A 27,297-nucleotide genomic window follows, 5' to 3' on the forward strand; every position below is an offset into this window, starting at 1 on the left:
TGTGCCTGGCTGTGCACAGTGGCCAGATCCCATGCTCGCTCACTCACACACCCCTCACCTCTCCACTTGCCCTTGGCAGGCATGGAATCCAGGCCGGTAGTGTCAGCCGAGTGCAGCCTGCCAGGCCAAGTGGGCCCACTGGTCCTGAGCAAAACTCAGGTAAAGGTACCACTGGCCACAGAGGTTTCTGGGGGTCGAAGCAATACCCCAAGGGGTCCTATAACATTATCAGCCATTGATGATCATTGCCTTGGCTCATTAATTCATTAGGAGTTGCAGAATGGTCTAGGTCTATCAGTCACTTACTGTACTGTCATCACCTAAAAGTGACCAAGGTAGTTAGAATTATTGTTGTCATCATCAGCATCGTCATCATCAGCTTGTGTGTTTGAACACATTTGATGTGTTTCAGTCCATTGTACTTAATATCTTTATTGTTGCCCACATCTTCCCCAGCTTTCCAGTGGGGCTTACTCTCCATGGGTGACTCCTGTCCTGGTCCATCTCAGGGAGCTTCTTTGCTTTCTGGTGTGATGACATATTCTAGGTGTATATTTTCCATTTTCTACTTCAGACCTAGAATTGGCCATTTTTCCAGGGAATCCTGGTTCTCTTTCTGTGGGAAATGGCCATTAGAAATTACAATCTGAACATAGAGGTGCTCATTACTACTTTATTTATTTTATTGTTTATTGTTTTTGGATCTTCTCATTGGAGAGAGCTAGGATATCTAGGTATGCACACATACACACATTTAAAGACAACCTGTGCCCTGAGTGCATACTGACAATTCCTGTGCAAATTCAAAACTGTAGGGATTTTAACCTCCTTTATCTTACATCTTTATCCTCTTTCAACTGTGTTTTCAGAAGAGTTGTATATTTTAAGGCACATTGACTAAGGAAAAGTGACGTTATTAACCAGCCATGTGAATGACTAGCCTGGTCTTTTAGATCATGTTTGATAGGTAGCACAGGCACTGCCGCTCTCCCCCCGCCATACTAGAGTGCTATAATTACAGTCTAAAAGTGAACTGGCTTGAGATCTAGTTTTGCAAAGGTTTGAACCTTTAAATATGTGAAAAAATGTTCGTCAGTGTTGGGCTCCTTAGTTTTATTTGGCCAAGTTAACCCAGTTAACAGTTGGATATTTGATTTTAAGACTACAGAACTTCTAATTTTGCTGGCATTTCTAGTTACTGCATTTATCATGTATTTCTATATTATTTGGATTAACTTCTAGATAAAATTTAAATACAGGTTTATTAAATAATGTTATTCAGCTATTATGAATATATCATGAAATGAACTATGTCTAAATAACAGAATGAAGCTCTAAATTTCCATAATCAAATTCCTCTTGAATATACTGATAATAATAGGATATAACTTTGGATATCTGTATATTATTTTGGATATCTGTATATTCATTAGCCAACTGACCGTGTACTTGTCAATATATATTGCTAGTATATGATTATACAAGTAAGAATTTTTAGTTTTAGTACAGTACTCCAAATTGATAAATATTTGGGTTAACTTGGTTGTGGTCTAGAAATCAAAGGTCAATACTATGTTAATTACTAAAATAAAACATATGGGCTGTATAAAGGGTAGATTCTTCTTTGAGATGTTCAATTAATACAGGATTTAGCTTGCATAAGATATTTCAAACAAAATTACTCCAGGCCCTGCTGATGTTATTAGTGATGTCGGTGTTAAGAATTTCAATCAATATCTTACAAATGGGCATATTTGAAAGTTGGATAATACAGACTATTTTCACTATTGAAGAAATGAAAGTGCCGTTTAATCCCCACCTGTATGTCTGAGGAAGGGGGACTGGCTCAGAGCTCCTTGATGTCTCAGAGCAGCTCCAAAATGCCTGAGATTGATTAATTTGCTGCAAGTGCTGCTAACTTCCCAGACCTCAATTTCTTTCAATCATTGCTCTGATTATTGCAAAACTATTTTCTGAAAGACTTAATATGTATCTTTTGCTGGGTAAATTACTGCTCATTTAGAAGTCCTAGAGTTAGTCCATTGCATAAAGAAGGTTGTAAGTCTAATTTAAATAACTATCAGTACTTTTTTCTAGCCTGCTCAAATTGAAATACATGCACATTTGAAGATACTCTTGCTTTTATAAAGAGCTGTATTTAACCCGGTCAGATATCTCCTCTTAGGCATCATCATGATGGTTATTTCACTAAGTGGACAAAAGATGGGTCAGTGATTTCTTTAACAACCCAGGACATTCGGTCTCTGTGCTTTGCATGGAGTCTGAGGTTTTTGTTCCCAACAATTGTGTCCTAGGCTGTCTCTCCCAGTGAACTCTCATATGGTAAAGAACAGTCCGATGCCCATCCTTCATCATTTTTTATGGTCCTTCTGTCACGCTATTAAGAATGTAGAGTGCCAGTGCTTGGCAGGGCTGCCTCTTTCTTATTCTGAAAATTGGGCAAAATCTGGCTGACAATTTTGCGTCTCAACCTGATGTATATTTTCATCATTTTGTTTTGCTAGAATAACAAAAAGTTCCCTATGGGTTTCTAGATGCTCAGTGGTACCCGAGGTTCTGAACACATTGACCTCTCCAGGTGTCACTGTCATGGGGAAAGGACAGCAGGGGCAAAGACTCTCATGCCTGTCTGCACCTGACTTGCAGCAAAGGGATTGGGGCTGGCCGTCACTCCCCACACTTCACAGTTTAATTCCAGCCTAGAGGATGGAATCTGGGGACCAAAAGACATCTTAAAATCAATTAATTTAGTCACTCGTTCAATGCCTGAATCACTTTTAATATCACCACCGTCCTCCCTAGGATGTACAAGGCATGGTTTATATGTTCAAGTTAGAGCAATAAAAACCTGGCAAGGATCCTTGCCTTCATGGGACTTGTATTCTAGTAGGGGAGATAGACAGCAACTATGATAAGTAAGAGAATTATGCAGCATGTTAGGAAGGGGTCAGTGGCACTCATAAAAGAACAGCTAGGTGGTGCCAAGCAGGAGCATGTTTCAGTTTGGAATTTAGGCATCAGGTTAGGCCTCAGTGAAGTATTTGAGCAGTCCCTGGAAGGAGATGGAGTTGGCTCTGGGGGGTGGGTGGGAAGCATCCTAGGAGGAGGAAGAGGTCTCAAGGAAGAAGGAAGCCTGGGCTGGAAAGAACAGCCAGGAGCCCACATGGTGGGGCTGAGTCAGCTGGCACAGTGGTGCTGCCATGGCACAGTGGGACTGGGAGTGCCTGAGGATGGGAGGACTGGGTGTGTGCCTTCTCGGTGGTCATTCTTAGGACCTTAGCCTGTACTCCAAAATCTATAATCAGAAAGTTTCCGTATTTAATTTGGTAGCAAAACCTCCCCATTTTTGTAATTCATTTGGTGACCAAACCTGACCTGAATGGATGTGAAGCTATTTAGGGTCTCTGTTTTTTCCTACTTAAAGTCAATATTCCTAGGTTTTGATGCAGAAATATCAAAACCTAGGAATTATGGGGTGCTGTCTCAGACTCTCTTTGGGGTGTCAAAGAATATGCAGTGCAGATGCCTTTATGAAATAAAATAAAAAATCTGAATTCTGAACCACATTTTACTGCGAGTATTTCAGATAAGTAAGTACTGGTGACTTTTACTAGCTCCCTGTGGCCCAGACATTCACGTCCCATTCCTGTTTTATGTGCCTGTCCTTTCCATGCTGGAAGATGGTTGTCCTCTCCCCCTCGTTCTCAGCTAGCCGTGTTAATGACTAGCCTGGTCTCCAGCTCCTCCCCTTCTTCAGTTCCCTAACTGTGGGCCAGAGGATTTATTCACTGTCTAGTCCACAGTCCTCTGGACAAGTCTGCTTCTCATATGATCTGCTGAAAGCCTGAGGCTCTGAATGGAATGCTGTGTGCTGGGACAGGGACAAGAGGGACCATCTCTCCAGATACTTCATTAATACAACTGAAAATTGAATTAGGATTTTAGACAAAACCTGCTCCACAATTGTTATGTATCTTTTAATGATGAAGATGATGCTAAATCAGAACTCTATCCACTTAACAAAGTCCGATTTTACAGGGAAGCATCAGATGCACGTTTATTTTTATTGATGTTTATCTTGTTTTAATTTATTGTTTGGCTTTGTAGATATCTTTTTCCATCCCTTTTTGTTAATTTATGTGCTCATTTATTGTCACCTGTACATTTGAGAAGCACATCTATGACTGTCAAAGGCAGGAATAAACATGTTGAGAGAAGTCAGAGATGAGGAAATAGCCTTGTGCCAAGGCACCAGAAACAGACGTCAGCGTTGGTGCCGACGAGCAGCTGCGACTGTGGTCACTTGCACGTTTCTAGTCCACCTGATCTTCCTGGCAGTTATCCCATCTTGTTCTCCTCGTATGCACAGAGCTATCGTAGGAGACGTTGCCTGGTGCTTTGCCAGTGACTCTGAACACTGTGCTTCCTCATTTCCTCATGCTCCAAGAAATATGGTTCGACACTGGAAGAAGAAAAGTAGTACTTTTCCTCACCCATCACAAGGTTTATGGCTGAAATCCCTATAATAAAAGACAGATTAACAAGATAAACACATAAAAAATTATTTAATACGGCTGGGTGTGGTGGCTCACACCTGTAATCCCAGCACTTTGGGAGGCCGAGGCGGGCAATTACAAGGTCAGGATTTCCAGAGCAGGCTGGCCAATATGGTGAAACCCTGTGTCTACTGAAAATACAAAAATTAGCTGGTTTGGTGGCAGGCGCCTGTAGTCCCAGCTGATTGGGAGGCTGAGGCAGGAAAATTACTTGAACCCGGGAGACAGAGGTTGTGGCGAGCCAAGATCGAGCCGCTGCATTCCAGCCTGGGTGACAGAGCAAGACTCCATCTCAAAAAAAAAAAAAAAAAAAAAAAAAATTATTTAATACAAGTTTTACATGGCACGGGAGCCTTCAGAAAATGAAGACTCAAAGACTGAGAGAAAACTGTGTTTTTATGGACAGTCACGTGGAAGTGTGATTGAGGGACAACAGGGCAGGATCTGATGGTAATAAGTGGGGTGCACTGAACAAGGCCTGTTTGTTCAGATTCTCTGTGACCTGTGTGACATTCCTGCCCTCCAGATACAGGGCAGGATACCTGCCACATGAAGGCAGGCCTTTAGGGGAGGATGGAAGGAGGAAGTCAGAGAGTGACCTCTGAGTTTCCTAGCCCATCTCAGGGCAGAAAGGGGCAAGTGGAATTTCAGTTTCTGTGTCCTGCTTTGTGGGGGGGCAGGGGGAGGGAGATGGTCAGCATGACCTTTCTGATGTTGTGGTTTTCTCGGCTTCTTTCAGCTTAAAATATGCGGTATGCCAAGGTGCCATATTTTGGGGTAGCATTTCCTGTACTGCCGTCAACACTAACAAAGCGGAGGGTGAGGTCTCTCTCCTCCCTTCTCCTCCCCACCCAGTACTTTGAGGACACCCCCTCATTTCTCCTCCATTAGCCCCAAAGTGCATTTGCTGCCTTACGCATGTCTTCTCAGAATGGGGCTGATAGACAGCCTGACGTTGCTGTTGCACCTCACACATGTTTTGCTTTAAGAACCAGGGAGGGGTCTATGAACGTGTACATGTCAGGATTTCAAAGGAAACTAACAACGTCATTGAAGGCTTGTATCTTTTTCCCTCGTGGATCACATCTTTCTGCGTGTTGGGTCACATGGCCTTTCGTTTCTGTGCCTCTCCCCATCCTTGCCCTGCCTGGTCCTTTCTTCCCCATGCTTCCTCTCCTATTGCCTCGCCCAGCTTTCCCCACTCCTTTCTGATTTTCTGTCTTCACACTGTCATTCCCCCACTCTTCTCCAGTGTAGACGGCACTGTTTCTTTCTTCTGTTTTGTTATCCCACTGCCCCTGTGGCTCTTCTGTCTCTTCATGCCTTCCTGGTTTGGCCTCTACTCATTTCATTCATCTCGTGGGGTGCCTCCAGGGTTGCTGTCTTCAGGCTGCTATTCTAGCTCATGGTTCCAAAGTGGGGTACTCTTCTTCGGTGACCCAACATGACCTTAAAGTCTTGCTTATGCACCTTTGACAAATCAAGATGCACGACACCTCGACACCTTCAAAAAGCCACAGGGCTTTCAGTTTATCTGATGATCACCATATTGGCATCCTATTGCTGCCTTAACAAATTAACTCAAACCTTGTGGCTTCATCATCTTACTGTTTTGCAGGTCAGAAGCCCTAAAATAAGGTGATGGCAGGTTTGGCTCCTCTCAAAAGCTCTGGGAAGAATCTGGTCCTTGCCTTTTCCAGCTTCTAGAGACCTCCCTCATATTTTGTCTTGTAATCCCCTCTTCACACTTCAAAGCCCATTGGCACAACCTCTGCTTCTGTTATCTTTCCTTCGCATTGACCCTTCTGCCTTCCTCATAAATAGAACCTTGTGATCACGTTTGGCCAACCCAGATAATCCAGCTTATCTTCTCATCTCTAGATCCTTATTTTAATCATATCTGCAAACTCCTTTTTGCCATGTAAGGTAACATAGTCCCAGATTCTGGGGACTGGGATGTAGACATCTTTGGAGGCCCTTATTCTGCCTACCACAGTCATGATGAATTGGGGCAGTGTTGCTGACTGACGACACACAGAACCTCTAAAGCGTTCTTTTATTTTCCCTGTTAGTCTCCATTGTAAATAGGGATTCTTTGTCTAGGGTTTGGGGTTTAAGTCTGTTAATTTAACAGAACCTCATTTTTCTGTTCTACCCCTGGAGCATTTTTTTCCACTGAGGCTGTGATTCCTAGAGTCAGCCAGTATTTCTTGAGGTCTATTTATTGTGCACCTGGGTACACAAAATGAGTAAGATACGACCCTGTACCTTATGGACTGCTAGAGGAGAAAGATGTTACTGCAGTAGAGTACACATTGTGTTGATTTCATTTTCCAGATATCTTTAGGTTCCATCCCTTTCTCTCTGTCTTCTCTCTGTGTGTCATTTGTTACTGTGATTTCTGAAAACAATTTACCCAGTTTCCCTGGACATCAGTTGGGCTCACACCCTATCTCCTCCATTCCATTACTGTACACACAGAGGTGTTTGTGTTACCTCTTTGCCTAAGGTCCTTCCATTCCCCACATCAAAATACACTGAAATCTTCAACATGTCATATTTCTTGTTGGAGTCTGTATTGTGCTTTTCCTTCCAGCCTTTTTACCTGTCATACCGAGAAGCACTTCTTGTTCTTGCTGTATGGGATAAGTTATACTTCCCTTAGAGTTCCCCTGGAGTTCTCCTATACTTTCCCTATAGTTTTTTTTATAGTTCTCCTATAGTTCCCCCATAGTTACCCTATATTTCCCCTATAGTTCTGTGCTCTTTCTTGGCTCCTGACTCTGGAGAGCTTCTCTTATTCACTAGACTTTTCCTTTTCATTCCTTGCCTGAGAAACTTCTGTGCATCCCCAAGCCTGGGCTTAAGCAGTGCTTCCTAGAAAGCTTGCACTGACACCATCCCCAGGACTATAGTTTGAATATTTGTCGCCTCCAAAACTCATGTTGAAATATTAATCACCAGTATTAAATCAGTATTTAATCTCCAGTGTCGTTATTGAGAGGTGGGGCCTTTAAGAGGTGATTGGGTCATCATAGGAGAGCCTTCATTAATGGATTAATACATGTATGGATTAGTGGATTAATGGGTTATCATGGGAGAGGGACCAGTGGCTTTATGAGAAGAGGAGAGACTTGAACTAGCACACTCAGCCCCCTCACCATGTGATGTCCTATGCTGCCTCAAGAATCTGCAGAGTCCCGGCTGGGTGCAGTGGCTCACGCCTGTAATCCCAGCACTTTGGAAGGCTGAGGTGGGAGGATCACGAGGTCAGGAGATTGAGACCATCCTGGCGAACATGGTGAAACCCCGTCTCTACTAAAAATACAAAAAAAAAAAAAAAAAATTAGCCGGGCATGGTGGAGGGCACCTGTAGTCCCAGCTATTTGGGAGGCAGAAGCAGGGAGAATGGCGAGAACCCAGGAGGTGGAGCTTGTAGTGAGCGGAGATTGCGCCATTGCACTCCAGACTGGGCAACAGAGTGAGACTCCATCTCAAAAAAAAAAAGAAAAGAAAAGAATATGCAGAGTCCCCACCAGCAAGAAGGCCCTCACCAGATGAGGCCATTTGACCTGGGCTTCTTAGCCTCCATTACTGAAAGAAATAAATTTCTTTATAAATTTTAGTTTCAGATATTCTGTTATAAGCAACAGAAAACAGACTAAGACATCCAGTCAGGTCTTCTCCTCTGTGCTATGGGAGGCAGTTCATTGCTCTGTATTGTAATTATTGCCTTGTCTGTTTTTTTTCTAGCCAGACAATAAACTCAATTAGGTAAATGATGGTTCTTTTAATTTTATGCTCTCTTATATGATATAGATGTGCCCCATAAAAGATTATCACTGAATATTGGTTGAACGAATGCCTGAATCCATGCACACGTGAATGGTTTAATACAAAATGGCCTGCAGATTTGAGTAAGATGTGTGATTTGCTATTCCTGTGTTGATTCTAAGCTAAAATGATTGCTACTTAGCACTTGGTTTCTCCTCCCTATGTACTATTTCTCTTGAAGCTGAATCTGACTTTTCATGTGATTAAGTACATGAGTTAAAAATTTTTTAAAGGCTCATTCCTGAGAGTTCATATGACTCACTAGAGTCACGCAGGGCTCCTAGTCCGAGGCTGTTTATTTTATAGGGCCCATCTGTGGCACGAAGACAGTGCTACTGTGAGTCATACTCCTCTCAGCATATGCATAAATCCAAAAAGGAAGCTTTCTTATAGTTGAGCGCCCTCAGTACAGCCTTGAATAGTTGTGAGGGGTCGGTGAGTGCAAACTTGAAATTGTTTTTGAATAAACATTCTTTTGATAGATGCTTCTATTTGGAAAAATATTAGGAGATTATTACAAAAGGATATTATTACAGGATTCATGCCAAAAGTAAATAGATAAATAAATGGATAGATAGCCCTAAGGCCTCTTTGTTGTTGTTAATAAACAAATACTTACAGATATGAAATCTGCCTTTATGGCTTAATTTCTTTTCCCTTCAAAAACTAGAGATGTGGTTCTTTTTCAGTTTGGAAACAGGACAAGGGAGTAGTATGTCTAAGATTATCCTTAGGGCTAGAATTTGCTTATTTCCTGGGGTGGGGTGAGAATCAGAGACTGACTATCTATGGAAAACAGAGAGGAACCTTTCTCCTGTTGTATTATTAATGCTAAATTTGGTTTTGTTTCATTTTTTAACTTCTTGATGCTGTCTATGAGAACAAACTTAGGGCATTCAGTGAAAAAAACACACGCAGACATATGTGGGACTTTATATTCTGACTTACGACATTGTGTGGTATAAACAAGACTGTTTTACAGATAATACTAAAGATAATGTTGATGGAACTGTTCTTCCCCACTCGTGATGTTTCCTTCCAAGTGGCAGGAACTGTACTATTGCAGCACTCCTGTCTGCCTTCTCACTGCCCAAGCTGAAGCTGCCTGGGAGGAAGGGCTGAGCATGCCTAGCCCAGCCCCTTCTTTGGGGAGCTGACTGCCTATGGGAACCCTGTCCCTCCATCCTGTGAGTTTTACAGCAGCACTCAACATATGGGAGGCCTTGTGGTTTTCTAGGGTGGCCTGGGACTGGGTTGGTGAGTCTGTTTATTCTGTGCTTCAGGATTAGCAAGCCCATTGTTCTTGCACTCTTAAGTCATATTCCTCTGTCTCAGGTTTATCAGTAATAAAGGTGGTACTTTGATAGCCGCTCTGCTTTTCTCCGTGAATTCATCACTCAGGTGTTCCAGCACTTGGGCGGGGCTGCATGGTGGAGTTGTTATGGCTGTGTTCTTGCGTATGCCTGTGGGTTCTCCCAGCAGCCCTGACAGTGGGTGGTATCATCTCCTCTTTACAGATTAGGAAGTGAGGCTCTATGAAGGTTAACCACTCTGGATGAACACTATAGGTTTGGCATGCTGGTCAGGCTAACTCCCAAACTTGTGTCCCTTAGGTGATTCGGCCAATGAAAATATCACAGATAAAAGCTTTTAAAGGACTTTGCATAGTGTAAATCACTGGGTAATACAAATGAGTTCGATTCCTTTGTAGGCTAGCATTTTCGTAGCTATGAATGTAAACATTTTAATATAGCCTGCAAGTCCCTGAGCACACAGGTGCTTGCCTACCTCTCTAGCTCCACTGGCTGCCTTAACTTCATCCAAAGCCTTCATCTCTTTCTCACCATCTTGAGCTTCCTGTAGCGTTTCCTGTAACTAGAATGCTCTTCCCCTCCCACCCTTCCCCTTTGCCTGGTTAGCTTCTGTTTACCCTTCAGATCTCAACTCACATGTCACTTCCTCAGACTAGCCTCCCACAGCCACTATATCTGCAGTTTGTCTACAGTGGGGTTTCTGCTAGCCAGCCCATCTTTCCTAAACCACCCTGGCCATCGTTTGTGATTATGTATTCACTCTAACCTGTACACCCCAAACAACTGCAGGCCCATAAGCCCAGCCACCACTTTTCTTTTGTGTACCATTGTGATCATGCTGTCTTGACATAGTGATAGCACCTGGTTGGGATGCCAAGAGTGGTTGCTGAGTGAATAATGGACTAGTGCTTGGGCATTATGCTTGGCATAATAATCATGTATTAGCCTTGAGGTCTTTGTCTATTGTTTTTTACTAATACTTATAAATAACATGTTAAAGATAGCCTCTTTCCTGATTATAAAATACACACACACACACACACACACACACACACACATTTCAGCTTTCAGGGCTAGATATTCGTAGATACTCGTATTTGTCTATGGGGGACTGTTGGTGTGAGAAACCTTATATATATATGTGTGTGTATATATATATATATAGAGAGAGAGAGAGAGAAGAGAGATTGCAAGAGCGAGGGCACGCGCAAGAGAGAGAACTAAAATCTCTAACCTGCTTTTGAGGCTTTAAATCTCTAACCTGCTTTTGAAGCCACGAGGTTTGAGGCTTTAAACTATTGGAAACATAGAATGCTTTTCCAAGTGTGCATAACTAAAAGGGTTACTTACTATATGGGGATAATAAAAGACCAAACTGCCCCAGCTGTGGCACCTTGTTTATGTGGTCATGGGGATATGGGATGTAGAGAGGAACCTCTCTTGTTACATATGAATGTCATTTGATAGTTACTAGGCACCTACTTCTGTTTGGTTTTGTATATCCAGGAAGAACGTCAAAAGGGTTGAACTATTCTTTTAGTCCTGTTCAATAGGGAGTACTCTAAAACCTAACTTATAGTTGAATGTTATTCTTAATACAGTGTTTATTACTTCATTTATAAAATGAGGTCAGTAACAGGGTAGTGGGTAAGCTACTTTTATTTCCTAGTCAAGCATAAAAATAAGAGAAAGTGCTATAAGACCAAAGTGGATAGTTTGAGAACAAGGTAACAAGTTTTCTGTATTTTTACTCCCCCATTGCACTAATTAACATAATTAATATTTTGAAGAGGCAAAAACAAAAAATGTCTTCACACTTAATTTTGCATCGCTCAGTCTTTAAAGTGTTGATCATGGCAGAATTTTAGTTTCCTGCTGAGCTATTCTCCTGGTACAACTGCCCATGGGTAATAAGCAACTGCACCAAGGTCTGCATGAAAATAGCATGGGTAATATGCCGTTGGGTGTCTGACTGTTTTGCTCTGACAGCTTATATTGCTTCTTTTTGTCCTCGCCACCCTACTTGATACAGGGCATTGATGTGCGAGATGCTCCTCTGAAAGAAATCAAGGTGACCAGCTCCCGACGCTTCATTGCTTCATTTAATGTTGTGAATACCACCAAACGAGATGCTGGAAAGTACCGCTGCATGATTCGCACTGAAGGAGGTGTTGGAATATCAAACTATGCAGAGTTGGTAGTTAAAGGTATTTAATGTGTTTTTATACCCCAGAATATTCTTCTAAAGTAGATATGTTAGGTGATTGTTAGTTCATTATCCCTTTAAAGCTCAAACTTACCCTTGTCTGTTTCTGAACAGTGGTTTGATGACAGGCTATTTTGATGGATTGCATTTTAAGTACAAATTTTGCATGTGAACAATATTTTTCAAAAATGTATTTTATCTATGTTGATTTAGTTGCATACAAAACAATGGATGTGCTCTTGGCAAAGTCTTCTGCCAACTCTATAAACAGAGGGTACAACCTATATAATTTTTTTAAGGAATAAAATTTTTTACTGATAGAAAATCACTTAAAATGCAAATATTCATCAGCCAGGGTGTTTATGATAGCAGAGTGGTTAATAAAATGAAGCAGTGTCAGTATAAAAATGCTCAGTCATATCATACAAGCCATACTGATAATACTGTGTTAACATTCGTAATGTTCCAGTTAGGTTCTATTACTATATTTTGCATGACTGAAAAATTGAGTCATTATATTTAAGAAGGTGGGGGATGAGGGAAATAGAGGAAATAAGTTTACTTTAGCTGGTTTAATGGGTTTTTTGTAGGCTGAGGAATTTATAGCATTAAGCCACCAAGACAATTTTTGGTCCCAGACAGGATAATTTGGACTTTGAGGTGTACCATGAGGCATTTTTAGACAACCTGTGGCAAGCCATTGCTGTTTTTCCTAGGAGAACAGAATGAGGCCTGCTTTAAGAAAAGTTTTCCCTGCGTTTGTTAAATATGGCACATAAAATTGATCTGTCTACATATATAATTCCAGCACTTTGGGAAGCTGAGGCCAGAAGTTCCAGACCAGCCTGGACAACATATTGAGACCCCATCTCTACAAAAATTTTTAAAAATATAAAAAGTTAGCCAGGTGTGGTGGCACTGCCTATACTCCCAACTAGTCAGGAGGCTGAGGTGGGAGGATTACCTGAGCCCAGGAGTTCTAGGCTGCAGTGAGCTATGATTGTGCCCCTGCACTCCAGCCAACCTGGACAGAGTGAGACCCTGTCTCTCAGACAAAAATTGTCTGTTTTTTATGTGGTATTACTTTTATCTGCACATTTCTCAAGATAGGCAGCTTTAAAGATTGCTGGATTCAAATCCCAGAACTAGGTATGTGGATATGGGCCAGTGGCTTGCCCTGTGTGTGCTGCTGTTTCCTTGTGTGTAAGGTAGATATCAGATAATAATGTTATCTACCTTATAGGGCCATGAGGAAGATCAAATGCAAAGTGTATATTATATATAGGACACTTGGAACAGTGTACATAGTGAGTGGTGGGTGCTTGACAGGACCTTGGTGGGAAGGGAGAGGAAGACAGGGATAAAATTCTCTCTGGTCCAGTCTGTCAGTGGTCTTCACTGGGGAACGGATGTCAGAACTACCTTTCTAACTTTTTAAAAATATAAATACCTGCCCACCTATTGTCTCCTCCCCGTCTTGCCACACCCATATTGAGTCAGAATATCCAGGGACACAGCCTCTGTTATAAAACCTCCAGAAGAGTCAGCCATATGCTCTGTTGTGAGATCACCACTGCCAGTGTTAGTCACACGTAGCTTATGGGGGACAGTGCACCCCAGTGAGGCCACCTCCAGAATTAATCGTCTGCAGCAGTGACTGATGTTCGGCGTAAGAAAGTGCACATTAAGAAACCTACTCGGATAATGTATTTGTCACAGCAGATTCTTAACATGTTTTTATTTGTGATGAGACTTGAGCCAGCCTAATATTTAGGTTTAAAGTCTCTAACAAAACTAAGATTCTTCCCTGCTGTACACACCCTACCCTGTTGAAAGTGCTCTGGCAAGTGAGACATCATGATGTACAAAAGGACACTAGTTTGCCTACAAACTGTTTCCTCATTTTAGAGTTCATTATCATCATCATTATTACTACCATTATTTAATTTTCATCTTGGTTCATTTGTTTGTGATTTTTCCTTTTCTTTCAATTGCTATACGGCTTCACTGTGACCTGCCACTACCCATGTTATTGATTAGTGGGATGCAAATCTAGTAGTATCTCTAAAAATTCCCTTGTGGAAAAGTGAATTTGTTGTAAGTTATAAGTAAATTATAAATTTCTAGTCTACCTGAACAAACATAATTAGAAAGAATGAATGGGTTCGTATTCCTATTTGTGCACCACATTTTCCTGTCTTATGACAGTGTAGTAGTGTCTTGGCTCACTGTGATAAAAATTTCCAGGGACTTATTTCCATTTCTGCACACTGCCACAGCTCGTGACAATTTGCATGCAGTTAGGACTCAAATATGAAATTTAACTTTTTCTCCAATTATAATTTTATGGCCATATTTTGTATATACATATATTTTTTAATGAGATAACATGCTAGATACTACTAGTTATATAAAGTTATTACCTTGAGGCAATTACTTTAAAATATACACTAACATTTTTAGGCCACTTGTCTATAATTTAACACTTTTTTATATACCATATCATATTTGGAGTGCTAAATTTTACAAATGGGAGAAACTAAAGTCCATAGAGTTTTTAACTTTTTAAGGTCACATACTGATTTGTGGCCAGCCTCCCAAATAAAGACCAAGTCCTTTAATTGACTAACCATCACTCTCATCTTTATTCATGTCTAGCCACTTTTGATAACCAAGGACATAAAAATATTTCATATAATCTCTACAATGCATGTATAGATGCATATATATATCAATACCCTATTTAGTTACATTTCTATATTTCATATGTAAACATATTTCATACAGTTAAATATGATACTGACATCCTATTGATGTATCAGGCATTTACATATGTGTATCCATTAGATATACGTCTGTGTGTGTATAAATACTCTCATTGCTGGCTTGATTTAGAATTAGTTTTATGGTGTCCTTTCACTTGAATTAAGAAATATTTTAAATTGCTTTTTATCACTTTGTACAGATTAAGATTCTTGCCTTCTCTCTCCTTCCTTCTTTACTTCTTTCATCCTTTCCCTTTGGGAAAATTTGTTGAAAATGCAAATGTGGCCAGGCGCGGTGCCTCACGCCTGTAATCCCAGCACTTTGGGAGGCTGAGGCGGGCGGATCATGAAGTCAGGAGATCGAGACCATCCTGGCTAACACGGTGAAACCCCATCTCTACTAAAAATACAAAAAATTAGCCGGGCTTGGTGGCGGCCGCCTGTAGTCCCAGCTACTCGGGAGGCTGAGGCAGGAGAATGGTGTGAACCTGGGAGGTGGAGCTTGCAGTGAGCCAAGATGGCGACACTGCACTGGGCGACAGAGCAAGACTCTGTCTCAAAAAAAAAAAAAAAAAAAAGAAAAGAAAATGTAAATATTGGCCGGGCGTGGTGGCTCACGCCTATAATCCCAGCACTTTGGGAGGCCGAGGCTGGCAGATCACTTGAAGGTCAGGAGTTCGAGACCAGCCTGGCCAACATGGTGAAACTCCGTTTCTACTAGAAATACAAAAACTAACCAGCCGTGGTGGCACACACCTGTAATCCCAGCTACTCAGGAGGCTGAGGCTGGAGAATCACTTGAACCCAGGAGGCGGAGGCTACAGTGAGCCACAATGGCACCACTGCACTGCAGCCTCGGCGACGGAGCAAGATTCTGTCTAAAAACGAAAATTTAAATGTTGCCTTACTCTTGTGCTGATTCTTCTGTAAACCAAAAGTCCTTTTGAATGTCTGTCCCAATTATTTCCAGGTTCTAGTTGAATCCTTCATTTGATTTAGCATATCTGGTACTTTTCTTAATGGATAATTAATATAGAAAATATTCTCAGGAAACAAATGCATTAAAGTCCCATCTATTTTAGGATACTAGTAACAATGTCTAAAATGAGTGAGTGTACTCATGACCCTTTGTGACTTTGCCCCTGAGTTTCATTTTGAATGGCAGTTCAACAACCCTTGCTAGCATTTGCAACTTGAAAGTAATTAACTGCTCTTTCAGCCTGGCTACATAAATGCCTTAGGATGTACCGTAAAAGGCCCATTTCATGTCTCGGTTCAAGGAATCGCCTAATGATATGAACTGATGTTAAATCATTGTGAGTTAAGGCAGAGCTGTTTAAAGAAATGAAAAACCAGCACAAAGTTTCAGTTTATAAACAACAGGAACAATATTTTAGTAAATTTACATTATGTTTGTAGTCTCTGAAGTCAAATTCATTCACAGTTTTGTGTCTTACTTTGACTTAGTCGAATGAGATTTCTCCAGCAATTTTAAAATCCCACCTTGAATATAAAAAAGAACTACGACAACCAACTCAACAAAGGGAACCAATGTTGCTGGTTTTTAGCTGGTCTAGGAATTAACCCGGTGTCATCTCAGGTGCAAACCTCATGTGGTGCTAGCTTCCCTGAGGTCCTCTGCAGCAGGAAACATGGCTGTGATCGATTAGCTATGTCTGCCATGCAAGAGAATGCAAGAGGGTAGCAGAAATTTCAGCAAGCAAGCCAGCATATTCCAGTAATAGGATATACCGGATTTTATTTTTCCATGCATTTGTATGAGCAAAATGAGGAGTTAAAAACAGAACACGCCAAAAAGGCACAAACCACCCATAGATACAGTCTTGAAAAAAATCACTAGATTTATGTTTTTCTGAGAGGGAGATTTATTCAGGTAGAAATATGTTGTTTTGTACAATAATCTCATTTATCATGTGTGGTATCACCGACAGTGACCTTGGCATGTGGAATACCTTCATTTGGTGCCTAGAGAGCTTTCAACGGGCATCTAACTAATATACTGGGAATACTATTTATGTTAAGATTGACAATGTTATAGAAAAGAGTCGGTCTCAGATTTTAAACAAAGAGAGGGACTTTCTTGGGTTGTAAAGTGTGTTTGCTAGTGATTTCTTAGTTTTATCAAGCTGGGCATGGTATGTTTTTTGCTTCAGAGCTTTCCCTTCTATTCACTGCTTTAGTAAGACTTACTACTGGAAGTTCCCTGAATGACAGCAATGGTGGACTTCATTATCCAGAATGCTCGATTCTCCTGTAGCAAAATGAATCCATTGTGATAGTTATTTTGGGAAATGAGTCATCCTGGAAATGTATTTTTGATGAGATAAACTGTAATTTCAGGCATGTTTTTAAAGTGGTGATACCTTTGGAATATAAATATAAGGAAACAATTTAATGATATAGGAACTAATACCTTTGATGATTTTGAAGACATTCTCAATAAGGAGATTAACAATGAATGCTTTCTAGAGCTTAAATGCTACTACTTGAGAGAACTTTTCCCAGTTAACTTTAGTGGAAAAAAAATCCTTTGATATCTGTGTAACAGACTCACTGTAATGAGTGGGCTTACTCATTCAAGATATTGTAATTAGTATCCTAAAACAGGCATCACTTTAATGCATTTTTGTCTTGAGAATATTTTCTGTATTCACCATTACAAAAAGTATCAGATATGCTAATTTGCATATGCTATGCACAGTGGTTGATGTCCTAAAACAAATTAGGGTATGCCTACTTGATTAAGCTTATGTATTTAAAGATGGTTTATTTCACAACTTTGAATGCTGTGAAAATCTTTATCAACATGCTTTTTCTTATTAACCCAAACAAAATTGTTCTTATCAATTTATTCCTGAAATTTTATTATCTTCTACATTTTAATAATTGATGCATGTTTAGCTCTTTTAAGACTGAAGACAAAGCATCTGAAAGACAGCTTTCTGGTTTGCCTTTCAGAACCACCTGTTCCTATTGCCCCACCTCAGCTCGCCTCCGTAGGAGCTACCTACCTGTGGATACAGCTCAATGCCAACTCCATCAATGGGGACGGGCCCATTGTGGCCCGAGAGGTGGAGTACTGCACGGCCAGTGGGAGCTGGAATGACCGACAGCCAGTCGATTCCACGAGCTATAAAATTGGACACCTTGACCCAGATACAGAATATGAGATTAGTGTGCTCCTGACCAGGCCAGGGGAGGGTGGCACTGGCTCTCCTGGTCCAGCTCTCAGGACAAGAACGAAGTGTGCTGGTGAGTATAAGGAACCCTGCAACTAATTGTCATTGTCTTTCCTGGTGTTGACTGGCAGCACTGGGGTTGATCAGATGGCTAGCACGCTTCCCCTAGCTCTATCAATACCTGTGTATGAACAGAAAATGCCCTTAGCCTGTGAATAGTCAGCCAACAGCTTGTGAACTTAGGGACCAGTAACCTCCAGGCTTGGTATTTCTCAGCCTGCCCCCACCCTTTTTCCTGTTGTTAATTTACTTCTTACTCTGAGTACCACATAGTTCATATAGGAATTGTCCGTGAAGTTTACAGAAACTGTCTACTCTAATGATGTCCTCTAATTGGTCAGACTCTCCTACTTGGGCCCCTTTGTTTTATGTTCAGTTAATGTGCTTGCAGCCTGGAGGGGCTCTGGAATAACAGATTCCATCTTAGAGATAGCCTTAAAGATGTGTTTTCATTGATGGGTGTTTAGTGGAGGGTCTGCTGGCGAATGACTTGGGCCAATTTGTATCATAAGCAAGAGTGATTTGTGTGCTGGGTGCAGTCTTTAGTTTCTTAGATTATAAATTTCTAATTGTGCTAAACCCATTCCGCAACTTAAGTAAAAGTAGGGTTAATGGAGAGAGAAGTGTAAAATCTTCCAAAAATCAAAACCTGAGTAAAGCTCCCCAATTAGAGGTGTAGTGTTGTTTCTGTATGGCTACTCTCTGGTAGGAAGCAGAGAGAAACAGTATATTGGGATACTTAAGTGCTCTTTTATCTTGTAAATGAGGAATTTCTGTGTTGAACTGTGTGCTGAGATGAGGAGATTCCATAAACTGTTATGGAGTTAGTTAATTATTCAGATAGCATTAGATAAGAATACATTTATCAATGTTTCATTTCTTAAGTTTTAAAAATGCTTAGCATAGTCAGACTTTATCTGGTAGGAGTAAGAGAAATTATTAAACCTTAACCATTGTAGCTGGCTTTTAAATTTTTTCTTCATAATTTGTATTATACTGTTTCTACAAGTTCAATACTCATGGAAAATTCTGTATTTTAAAAAATACTTTTGTTAGAAAAGGGAACAGGTACTTTTTTCTTCTGGGGATACATGCTATTGAGTACAGGGACTGGCCTGAGTTAGTAGACTGTGTACTTTGCTATTGTGTACATCTTTCATCTGTTTCTCAGACCCCACATCTGTATCCTACTGGCACCTTTGTGCAGGCAGTCTGGTCCCTGTAATAAGACCTGCTGTTTTGAATTGGTGATTCCCACAGCCCTGAGTGGTGGCTCTAAGGAGAAAGGAGAATTTCCCAATCCTTTCTCTTCCTGTCTTCTTTAAACCTCGTCATCTCCTCTATTTAGTTGAATAAATTCCATCATTGTTGTAAAACAGTTTTATCATTTGTTGCAATGCAGACAATAGCTATGGATAATACTGCCTATATCATTTGACAAGGTAGGCATTGCTTTCAAATCTGTTATTTTACCACTGCCTTATGAATTCTCCAGGGCAGGTTCTTTGATCCCCATAATACAGATGGTGAAAGTGAAGCCCATGTGAGCTCCTTTCCACTTCTAAGCTCACTCTGTAAGAAGTAAGTTTAGTGTTATTTCACTTTAGTGTTAAGAATTCCTGTTTTGAGCATGGCAATATATGGTTTCTCTCTCTCTCTCCATAAGCAGGTTAGAATTTCATTGTTTAGATTGGAGAGAGACTGTGATCTGTTACAATTCTAGTCACTAGCAGCCCCACCTACATAATGTTTCCAGTCCTGTTCTTTTTTTTTTTTTTTACACATTTTCGCCTTTTCTTTTGGTTTTGTGTCTGTACATCTCAGCTATTGACACATTGCTGTATATATATCCACTGATTATAATGCATGTGTCTGTGTTTTCAGGAAGCCTTTTGATATTGCTGTATGATGTGTAAATGGATAATGCTGAAAGAGACAAAGTACCTTTTAATAATAGATTGACAGTTATTTTTAAGAAATGAAAACCAATTTTGAATTGATATTTGTAGGCCCACACTGTGCCTCAATGTATGAAACCTCACCTAAACCAGCAAGCCTAATAATGATGCGCCCTTTCCTCTTAACTGTTTGCAGCCTGCAGTTGGCGCTGTTCGTGATGCATGGTCTGGTTGTGCCCTGTGCTGGCATGGAGTCACCCTTAGAAAATGGAGAGAGATATGTTAGGTGAAAGGGTCAAAGATAGAAAGAAGAGGGGGAGGCATGTTAGGTGGGTGAGGAAAATGAAAGGTGAGGAAAGTGAAGTCAAATGAGACTTTTTGCTATAGGAAGAAATATAGTTCACCCTTTCTTGACCTGGGGTTTTGAGAAAATCTGCAGGTAATATCAGTAATCACTGTTTATGATCAGTGTGGAATTTTGGGAAGCAGGAGTAAGTTAAAGGGAAAAATATGCTGTAAATTATAGACTGAAAATTTGTTATCAGTCCCAAAGTATTATTCAGATGGTTTGTGAGCATTTAGAGTACCTAAAGAGCAAGTCATGGATTTCATAAACATGGGAGAGACTAGAGGCATTCTGCAGCAATAAGTGAAAAACATCCTTGGCCAGGGGCAAATGGTTGATGAATCTAATAGGGTGATAAGTAATAGGAATAAATCTAAATCCTTCCTGTATGGTTCAAAAAAGCCAAGAGTACTGGCTTGAAATTAGAGTAATACAATTTAGCAGCAATATGTATGAAGAAGAGATTGAGGATTTGGCTTCAATGCAAATGAATCTATAATGTCATCCATCTTGTATAAATTATCCCTGTGATGTTAGTGCCTCACCATCCCCTGCAAAAAAAAAAAAAAAAAAAAAAAAAATCCTAAAATAATCTTAGGTTGCATCAGGAAAGCAAAATGCCCATATTGAAGGAGGTGATAGCCTTACTCTACCAGTGCTGTTTAGGCTTCTCGTAATTCTCACATTTATTTCTAGTTCCTGCTTTTTAAGAGAGACAGCACAAAATAGATTTTGCCCATGGGGAGGGCAATCAGGATAGGAAAGGATGTGGAACCTTTCTTAACTAATGAGGAATGGTGGAAAGAACTGAGAAGGGAATGGGGAGGAAAGGGCACCTGTGTAAACTCGACAAGAGCTGAGTGAGTTTCTTGTGGCTGATTTGTTCAAGCATAACCTGACATGGTAGAAATTGATTTCTATATTCAGAAGAGGATTGAGCTGGTTGACCTTGAAGATCTCTTCAGTATGAAATTCTATGATTCATTTCTTGTTTGCTTTCTGATGAGATGATCCACCGGATATTTCTACCCTGAAAGTCTTTCAGTTTTGTTTTTATTTCATCCTTGTCTAAATACTCCATAATCATGCTTATCAAGTACTATTCTTTGGGCAGTGAAGGTCTGCTATTACATTTCCAAAAATCCGAGCAAAAGGGGAGAACATATAAGTTTTTATTACAGTGAAGTAAAATAAATTTGAAGGACTGACTCACTCTGAGATTTCCTGCCTGGGTTTTGTGCTAAAATATCACTTCAATTCATGAAATAATAGTGCTTTCGGGTGCTAGAGCCAGAGTCAGTGGTTGAGAACACAGGCTCTGGGAGCAGCTACCTGGGTTTTAGTGTTGGCTCTGCCTGGCAGTAGACACAGGACTAGAGAAAAACCGCTAACCCTCTCTGGGCCTGAGTTGCCTTATCTATAAAACAGAGGTGATGATAATAATAATATGTGTTTAATTGTTTTGTTGTGAGCTTTAATGAGCTACTGAATATCAGTTGCCTAGAACAAACTCTTACATATAGCACGTGGTCAATCAGAGTTAACTACCATTTAATAAATTTTTGTCTTTTAATGTTTTCATTCAGAAGAATTAGACACTGGCTACCTCATTACCCAATGTTTTAGAAATATTGCTTAGCTGGGAAATCTAAAATCTGAGAAGCATGATTTCTATTGTGGGCTCATAGAATTCTTCACAGTTGTGCATTATGTTCCCATCTGTTAAATCTGTTTATTTTGGCCAAGCTCTATGTTTTCGTTTCTGTACTGCATCAGTGACACCTGTCCTATCATTATTTGGTGACACCCATGAAACTGTATTTAGCTTCTTGTATTAAAATGGCAAGATCACTATTTATTGCCCATCATTTTTGTGTGGCTTGTAGACACAATCTCATTACCTGGTGGGATTTCTGCAAGGATTGTATATTAACACACTTCCAAAACTCTTGCTTCTTATGCTTCTGAAAATTATTTCCAAATATATGCACAAGCTCTCCATGTAAGACCTAGATCCAATCACATAGCTTCCCTGATTCCACATCTTCAGCTCTAATTTGGGGCAGCAACACCTGCCCTGACTGTATCATTGGTGTTTTTGAAGATCAGGTTAGATTTTATCTGCAAAGACATTTTTCAAAATGATAAAATGTTCTGCCAATGTGGGTTATGATAAAAAGTGATTATAGTCAGAAGCTACCTTCAAGCTTTATATACATATCCAATTGTTTTCCAACTTTGCAGTTCAGCTATAGTTGGGTAACTTTAGAGAGTTAAAATTACTTCAGCATCCAGTTAAACAAAATGCAATTTATTTTGTGATTTCTAATGTATCCTATATTCTCAAATTATGTGCAGCCTCTATATCATAAGCCATTGAATAGTAGCTACTTGAAACAGAGAAATGGTTGATGTTGTTAGATTAATTTTCACAGTGGGCTTTTTATGTGTTTTATTTGGAGATACTTTTTATGTATTCTGGTTATTGGTTAACTGTGGTTAAGTGACTTGCTAATAACTGGCCGCAGGAGCTAATGAAGGAGTATTATAAACTAATGACTAAACAATTAAGATTGGTGAGAGTGAAACAAAGCTTAATTAAAATGTGTTCTTTAGCATTAATATACCTAAAAATATTTGAAACAATAATGATTGCACCTTAAAAAATTGTCCATAAGATGCATATTGAGCATCCATATTTGCCGTGCACTATTCCAAGCCCTGCCGGTAGAGTGACAAGATTTCTGTCTCCAGAACTTATATATTTTGGGGTATTGGAGGAAGGGAGTATATAGGCAACATATATATATATATATATATATATATATATATATATATATAGCCAAGGCAGGAGGACTGCTTGATACTAGGAGTTTGAGGACAGCCTGGGAAACATAGCAAGACTCCATTGCTACAAAAAATTAAAAGTAATTAGCTGGGCACCGTGGCATACACTTGTAGTCTCAGCTACTTGGAAGGCTGAGATAGGAGGACAACTTGAGCCCTGGAGTTGGAGATTACAGTGAGCTGTAATCACACCACTGCACTCCAGCATTGACAGAGTAAAACCCTGTCTCTAATATATATATATATTACACACATACCTACACACAACACATGCGTATACAATACAGTGTCAGATAAATGATAAATGTCATGAAGAAAAATAGAAGAAGGGATAGAGAATAGAGAGGTAGGAGATAATATTTTTTATTATTTTACTATGTTTAAATACACATAACAAAATTTACCATCTTAACCAGTTTTAAGTGTACAGTTAAATCATGTTAAGTACATTCAGCCAATCTCCAGAATCTGTTTTTCGTGTGTGGGTACATAGTAGGTGTATATATTTATGAGGTACACGAGATATTTTGATACAGGCATGCAATGTGTAATAATCATATCAGGGTAAATGGGGTATCCATCACCTGAAGCATTTATCCTTTGTGTTACAAACAATCCAGTTACACTCTTTGTTATTTTTAAATGTACAATTAAATTATTATTGACTCTTGTCACCCTATTGTGCTATCAAATACTAGTTTTATTGAGAATCTTTACATCTTCCCACACTGAAACACTGCATCCACTAAACACTAACTCTCCACTCCCCTTCCCCATAACCCTGGCAACCACCAGTCTCCTTTTTGTCTCTATGGATTTAACTATTTAGATGTCTCCTATAAGTGGAATCATGCAGTATTTGTCTTTCTGTGACTGGCTTATTCCACGTAGCATAATGTTCTCCAGGTTTATCCATGTCATCACGTGTGTGATTGCACCTTTTTAATTATGCTGATAATTGAATTGTATATATTTGTTTCATATAATTCTTTGTGAACTACTTAGAGACTGTAAGCACTGACTTTGGCTTTCAGTTCAAAAATGCACCTTCTTTATGACTTAGGGAAATGTTTACTAGTAAAGCATGTGCTGCTGGGTTCCTGAGGAGTCCAAATACGAGCAGGTAGCCTAGAAACGTTCTGTCAGAATGGCAGAGCCATCCCATCCACAGCTAGCCTGCTGCTTGCTGGGGATAGGAGTAATGTATTAGAAGTCTTTAATAAATGTGATGTGTAAGAAGTATACACATTTTTATAAATGTGATTTTTTAATAAAAGCGATAGTGTTTTTATAACTTCCATTTTTTAAATGATTAAGAGTGAGTGAATTTTAATATCTGTCTGCATAGAGTTATATGTTTGTCTGCCTAGTATATGCCTAGTTAGAGCATTTTACATAACTATAATAAAAACTTGGAATATGTATTACATTAAAATGTATTTTGTTGTACTTACATGCTTTGATAACATGCATAATAGCTATCATATCTGCAGTATTTTCAGTGGCAGAAGATACTGGACATACTTGCCACTATTTGGAGTCATTTCACCTTTCAATCTTTGTTCTGTGAAAGGTTCAATGTCTGCTTATCCCATTTGTGATATGCAGTTTTGTGAATCTCCTATTTTTTTGTGATGACAGTCGTACTGTTGCACTTGAACAGATATATTTGTGTAGCTTTCTTGTATCCTTCCCTTGTTCTTCTATGAACAAATAACACACATAAACAAACATATATTGGGGGTATTGGAGGGAGGGAATATATAGGCAACATATATATACATATGGAGGATAAACAAAGGATTAGTGTTCCTTCACAGTAAGGACCCAACATTCCCGACTGTGGAAATTTTGTACTAACTACAAGTTTACGGTGTTGTGTTTTCTTTTATCTTATACCCTGAGAACATCTCTCAGTGTGCCTTATGTAGTAGCACGCCCTGTCTGTCATACCTGGTTCAGTATAAATGTCACTAGATTTAGGTTCATATTGGTTTTGAAATATTAATTTGCTGTGTTTGCCTAGTGGTAACACTAGAGTGACTCGTTTTAAATGTATCTGAATGAGATTCTCATGTTGGAAATGAGTAGTGACAGGTTCCTTGGCAAGGGGGCATTACATGAAGCCCAAACTGCACTATGCCTGCATTCAACCGAAGGCTGACCTCACTGCTATTTATTTATTATTTTTAGTTTCTTTCTGTGGGAAAAAAGGAAATAATTCTGGTTGAAATGGGAATAATCTGAAATTAAACCCTGCCAAAACCTGATTTATTTTCTCTTAAATCAAAGATAGTAGTATTTGTCTTTTCTGTACAAAATTATCACTGGCATTGCAATAAGTATCTGGACTTACAGGGCTGACCCTCAGGTACCTGGGGCCATGTGGGAGCTAATCTAACAATGGCTGTTATTCGGAAGGAATAAAGGCCAAAGACCTAATTGAATGGAGCATAATTCGTTTTTAATTTATTTACCAGGGAAAAAATTAAAAGTGTTCTAATTCTAAAACAGCTCTGCCACAGGGCAACATGTTTTAATGAATTTTCAATACATTAAGCCATTAAAAACCTTTTTAAATTATGAACATTAAAAGGGCATGAGGAGTACCTTCCCTATTAGACTGCAGATGTCAAATACTTTGGGTCACATCACAGTGTACATAGGACAGGAACATATCAGCAATGCAGTGTCTTTTTTATTATAATATATTCAGTCGCTTCCTTACAGGTGTTTAGGCCCCAGAGATTTTGTAATTAATACCTAAACCTCAAGTTCTGCTGCCCTTAAACATGGATTCAGCACTTTCCCTGTGCTTGACCCTTAAGGCAGTGGCGGAGGGGTATAGAATAGAACTGCTGGAGCAATTCTGCATGAGAGGTTCAGAAGCTCCTCTAAAAAGTGCGGACAGATGGAGGTGGTTGTTCATAGAGTTATCCAGTGACTCTTAAGGTGTTGTGACTCTCTGGAAGGTGTCAGGCAGGCCCCTTGGCTGTGAAAAATGAGCGTGCTAACAGTGCTCCTCAGCTTCCTCTAGGCTTGTTTTTGAAATATTTGTAGGTGGCTTCTTGTGGAGCTTTGAATACACTGAGGAGGCCAGGAAAATCAAGGGAAAGAGCTGGAGATTGCAGTTGGGGGCCTGTGGCCTAGTCCTGCTGTCCCTCTGATGAGCCATCTAACATGGGGAAGAATCACAGAACCGTTTCAGGCTGTATTTTGTCTGTCTATCTGTGAGGGGCTTGACCAGCTTCCTTGTTGTAGGGATCTGACAGGTCATCAGTCCCTGTCAGAGGGGGTTTGCTACGGGAAAAACATGATTGTTATTAGTATGAGTCCTTGTCTGAGCACCAGCTATAGCTGCGAGCGTGGTCCTGCAGCCCTTGGCATGTTTGAGGATGCCTCTGCATCCTGCAGCAATATCTCCTAAGAAAGGAAGACATCTACTAAATCTCCTTTGAACAATTCTTAAAGAGACCCCAGGCCATCTTAATTTCCCCCAAATCTCTTATATATTTAGTAAGAAAAAAAATTATTGATGATGACGTGATTAATTTTTTATTAGAGCACATGCCTTAATTCTTTATCACATTTATAATATGGAGAGGTTATATTTTATGATCTTTATGTTAGCATTTATACTACACTGGGGTCCTATGCATAATCTGTATTTACTGCATATGTACGTGTTTTGAAAGGACTTGGAGCACAATTGACTGCTTTAAATTATCATAGTGGCTTATACTTTTGTGATTGCCTTTCTGAACATTCAGAGGAAACTGTTCCCCTGGGAAACTTCTTTCACTTTATAGTCTGACTGACTTGGGTGGGTGAATGTTTGGTCTGGCACAAATAGCTAAAAACTCTCAACAAATGAGTTAACCTTGCTATTCTTAATTTCTTAATACTTCTGGTCAGTGTTTTTTGTTTGTTTGTTTTTTTAAACAGTACCAGCATTGTCTTCATAATGCTGCTGAGAAAATTACATATGCTAATGCAGGAAAACTTGTTAGCAGAGTACTTTGGTCACCTGGTGGTTCCTGAATGAATACTAAGTAGGTTTACTATTAAATGCTGATACAAAATTAAGTTTTGTTACCACCAGGGATACACACTCCCATGGTGAAATCTTTCAATAGGACTTTTAAGCTGAATAGATTGGGTTGCATTTGACACACATACAAGTTGCAGTTTAAGCAAAACAAAAAATATATATGTATCCTCAAGGTAGTGCCAAGAAAAAGTAAATGATCA

At 39.8% G+C, this 27,297-nt stretch overlaps 1 protein-coding gene across 10 annotated transcripts in view; it reads left to right on the forward strand.

The window, feature by feature from the left end:
• The window catches only part of PTPRM (protein tyrosine phosphatase receptor type M), an 835,156-nt gene that overhangs the window by 376,187 nt on the left and 431,672 nt on the right, over positions 1 to 27,297 (forward strand). For 7 of the 10 annotated variants that reach the window (XM_030810737.1, XM_030810732.1, XM_030810734.1 and 4 more), the window contains exons 6-7: positions 11,757 to 11,931; positions 17,675 to 17,968. In XM_030810737.1, the coding sequence (XP_030666597.1) occupies positions 11,757 to 11,931; positions 17,675 to 17,968 (469 nt within the window). Of the gene's footprint in view, positions 1 to 9,467; positions 9,599 to 11,756; positions 11,932 to 17,674; positions 17,969 to 27,297 lie in introns of those variants that run through there. The other 3 variants (XM_030810739.1, XM_030810741.1, XM_030810740.1) reach the window with 1 other exon arrangement.

This window comes from Nomascus leucogenys, chromosome 4, assembly GCF_006542625.1.
Source record: "Nomascus leucogenys isolate Asia chromosome 4, Asia_NLE_v1, whole genome shotgun sequence".
In the NCBI taxonomy this organism is placed as follows: domain Eukaryota; kingdom Metazoa; phylum Chordata; class Mammalia; order Primates; family Hylobatidae; genus Nomascus; species Nomascus leucogenys.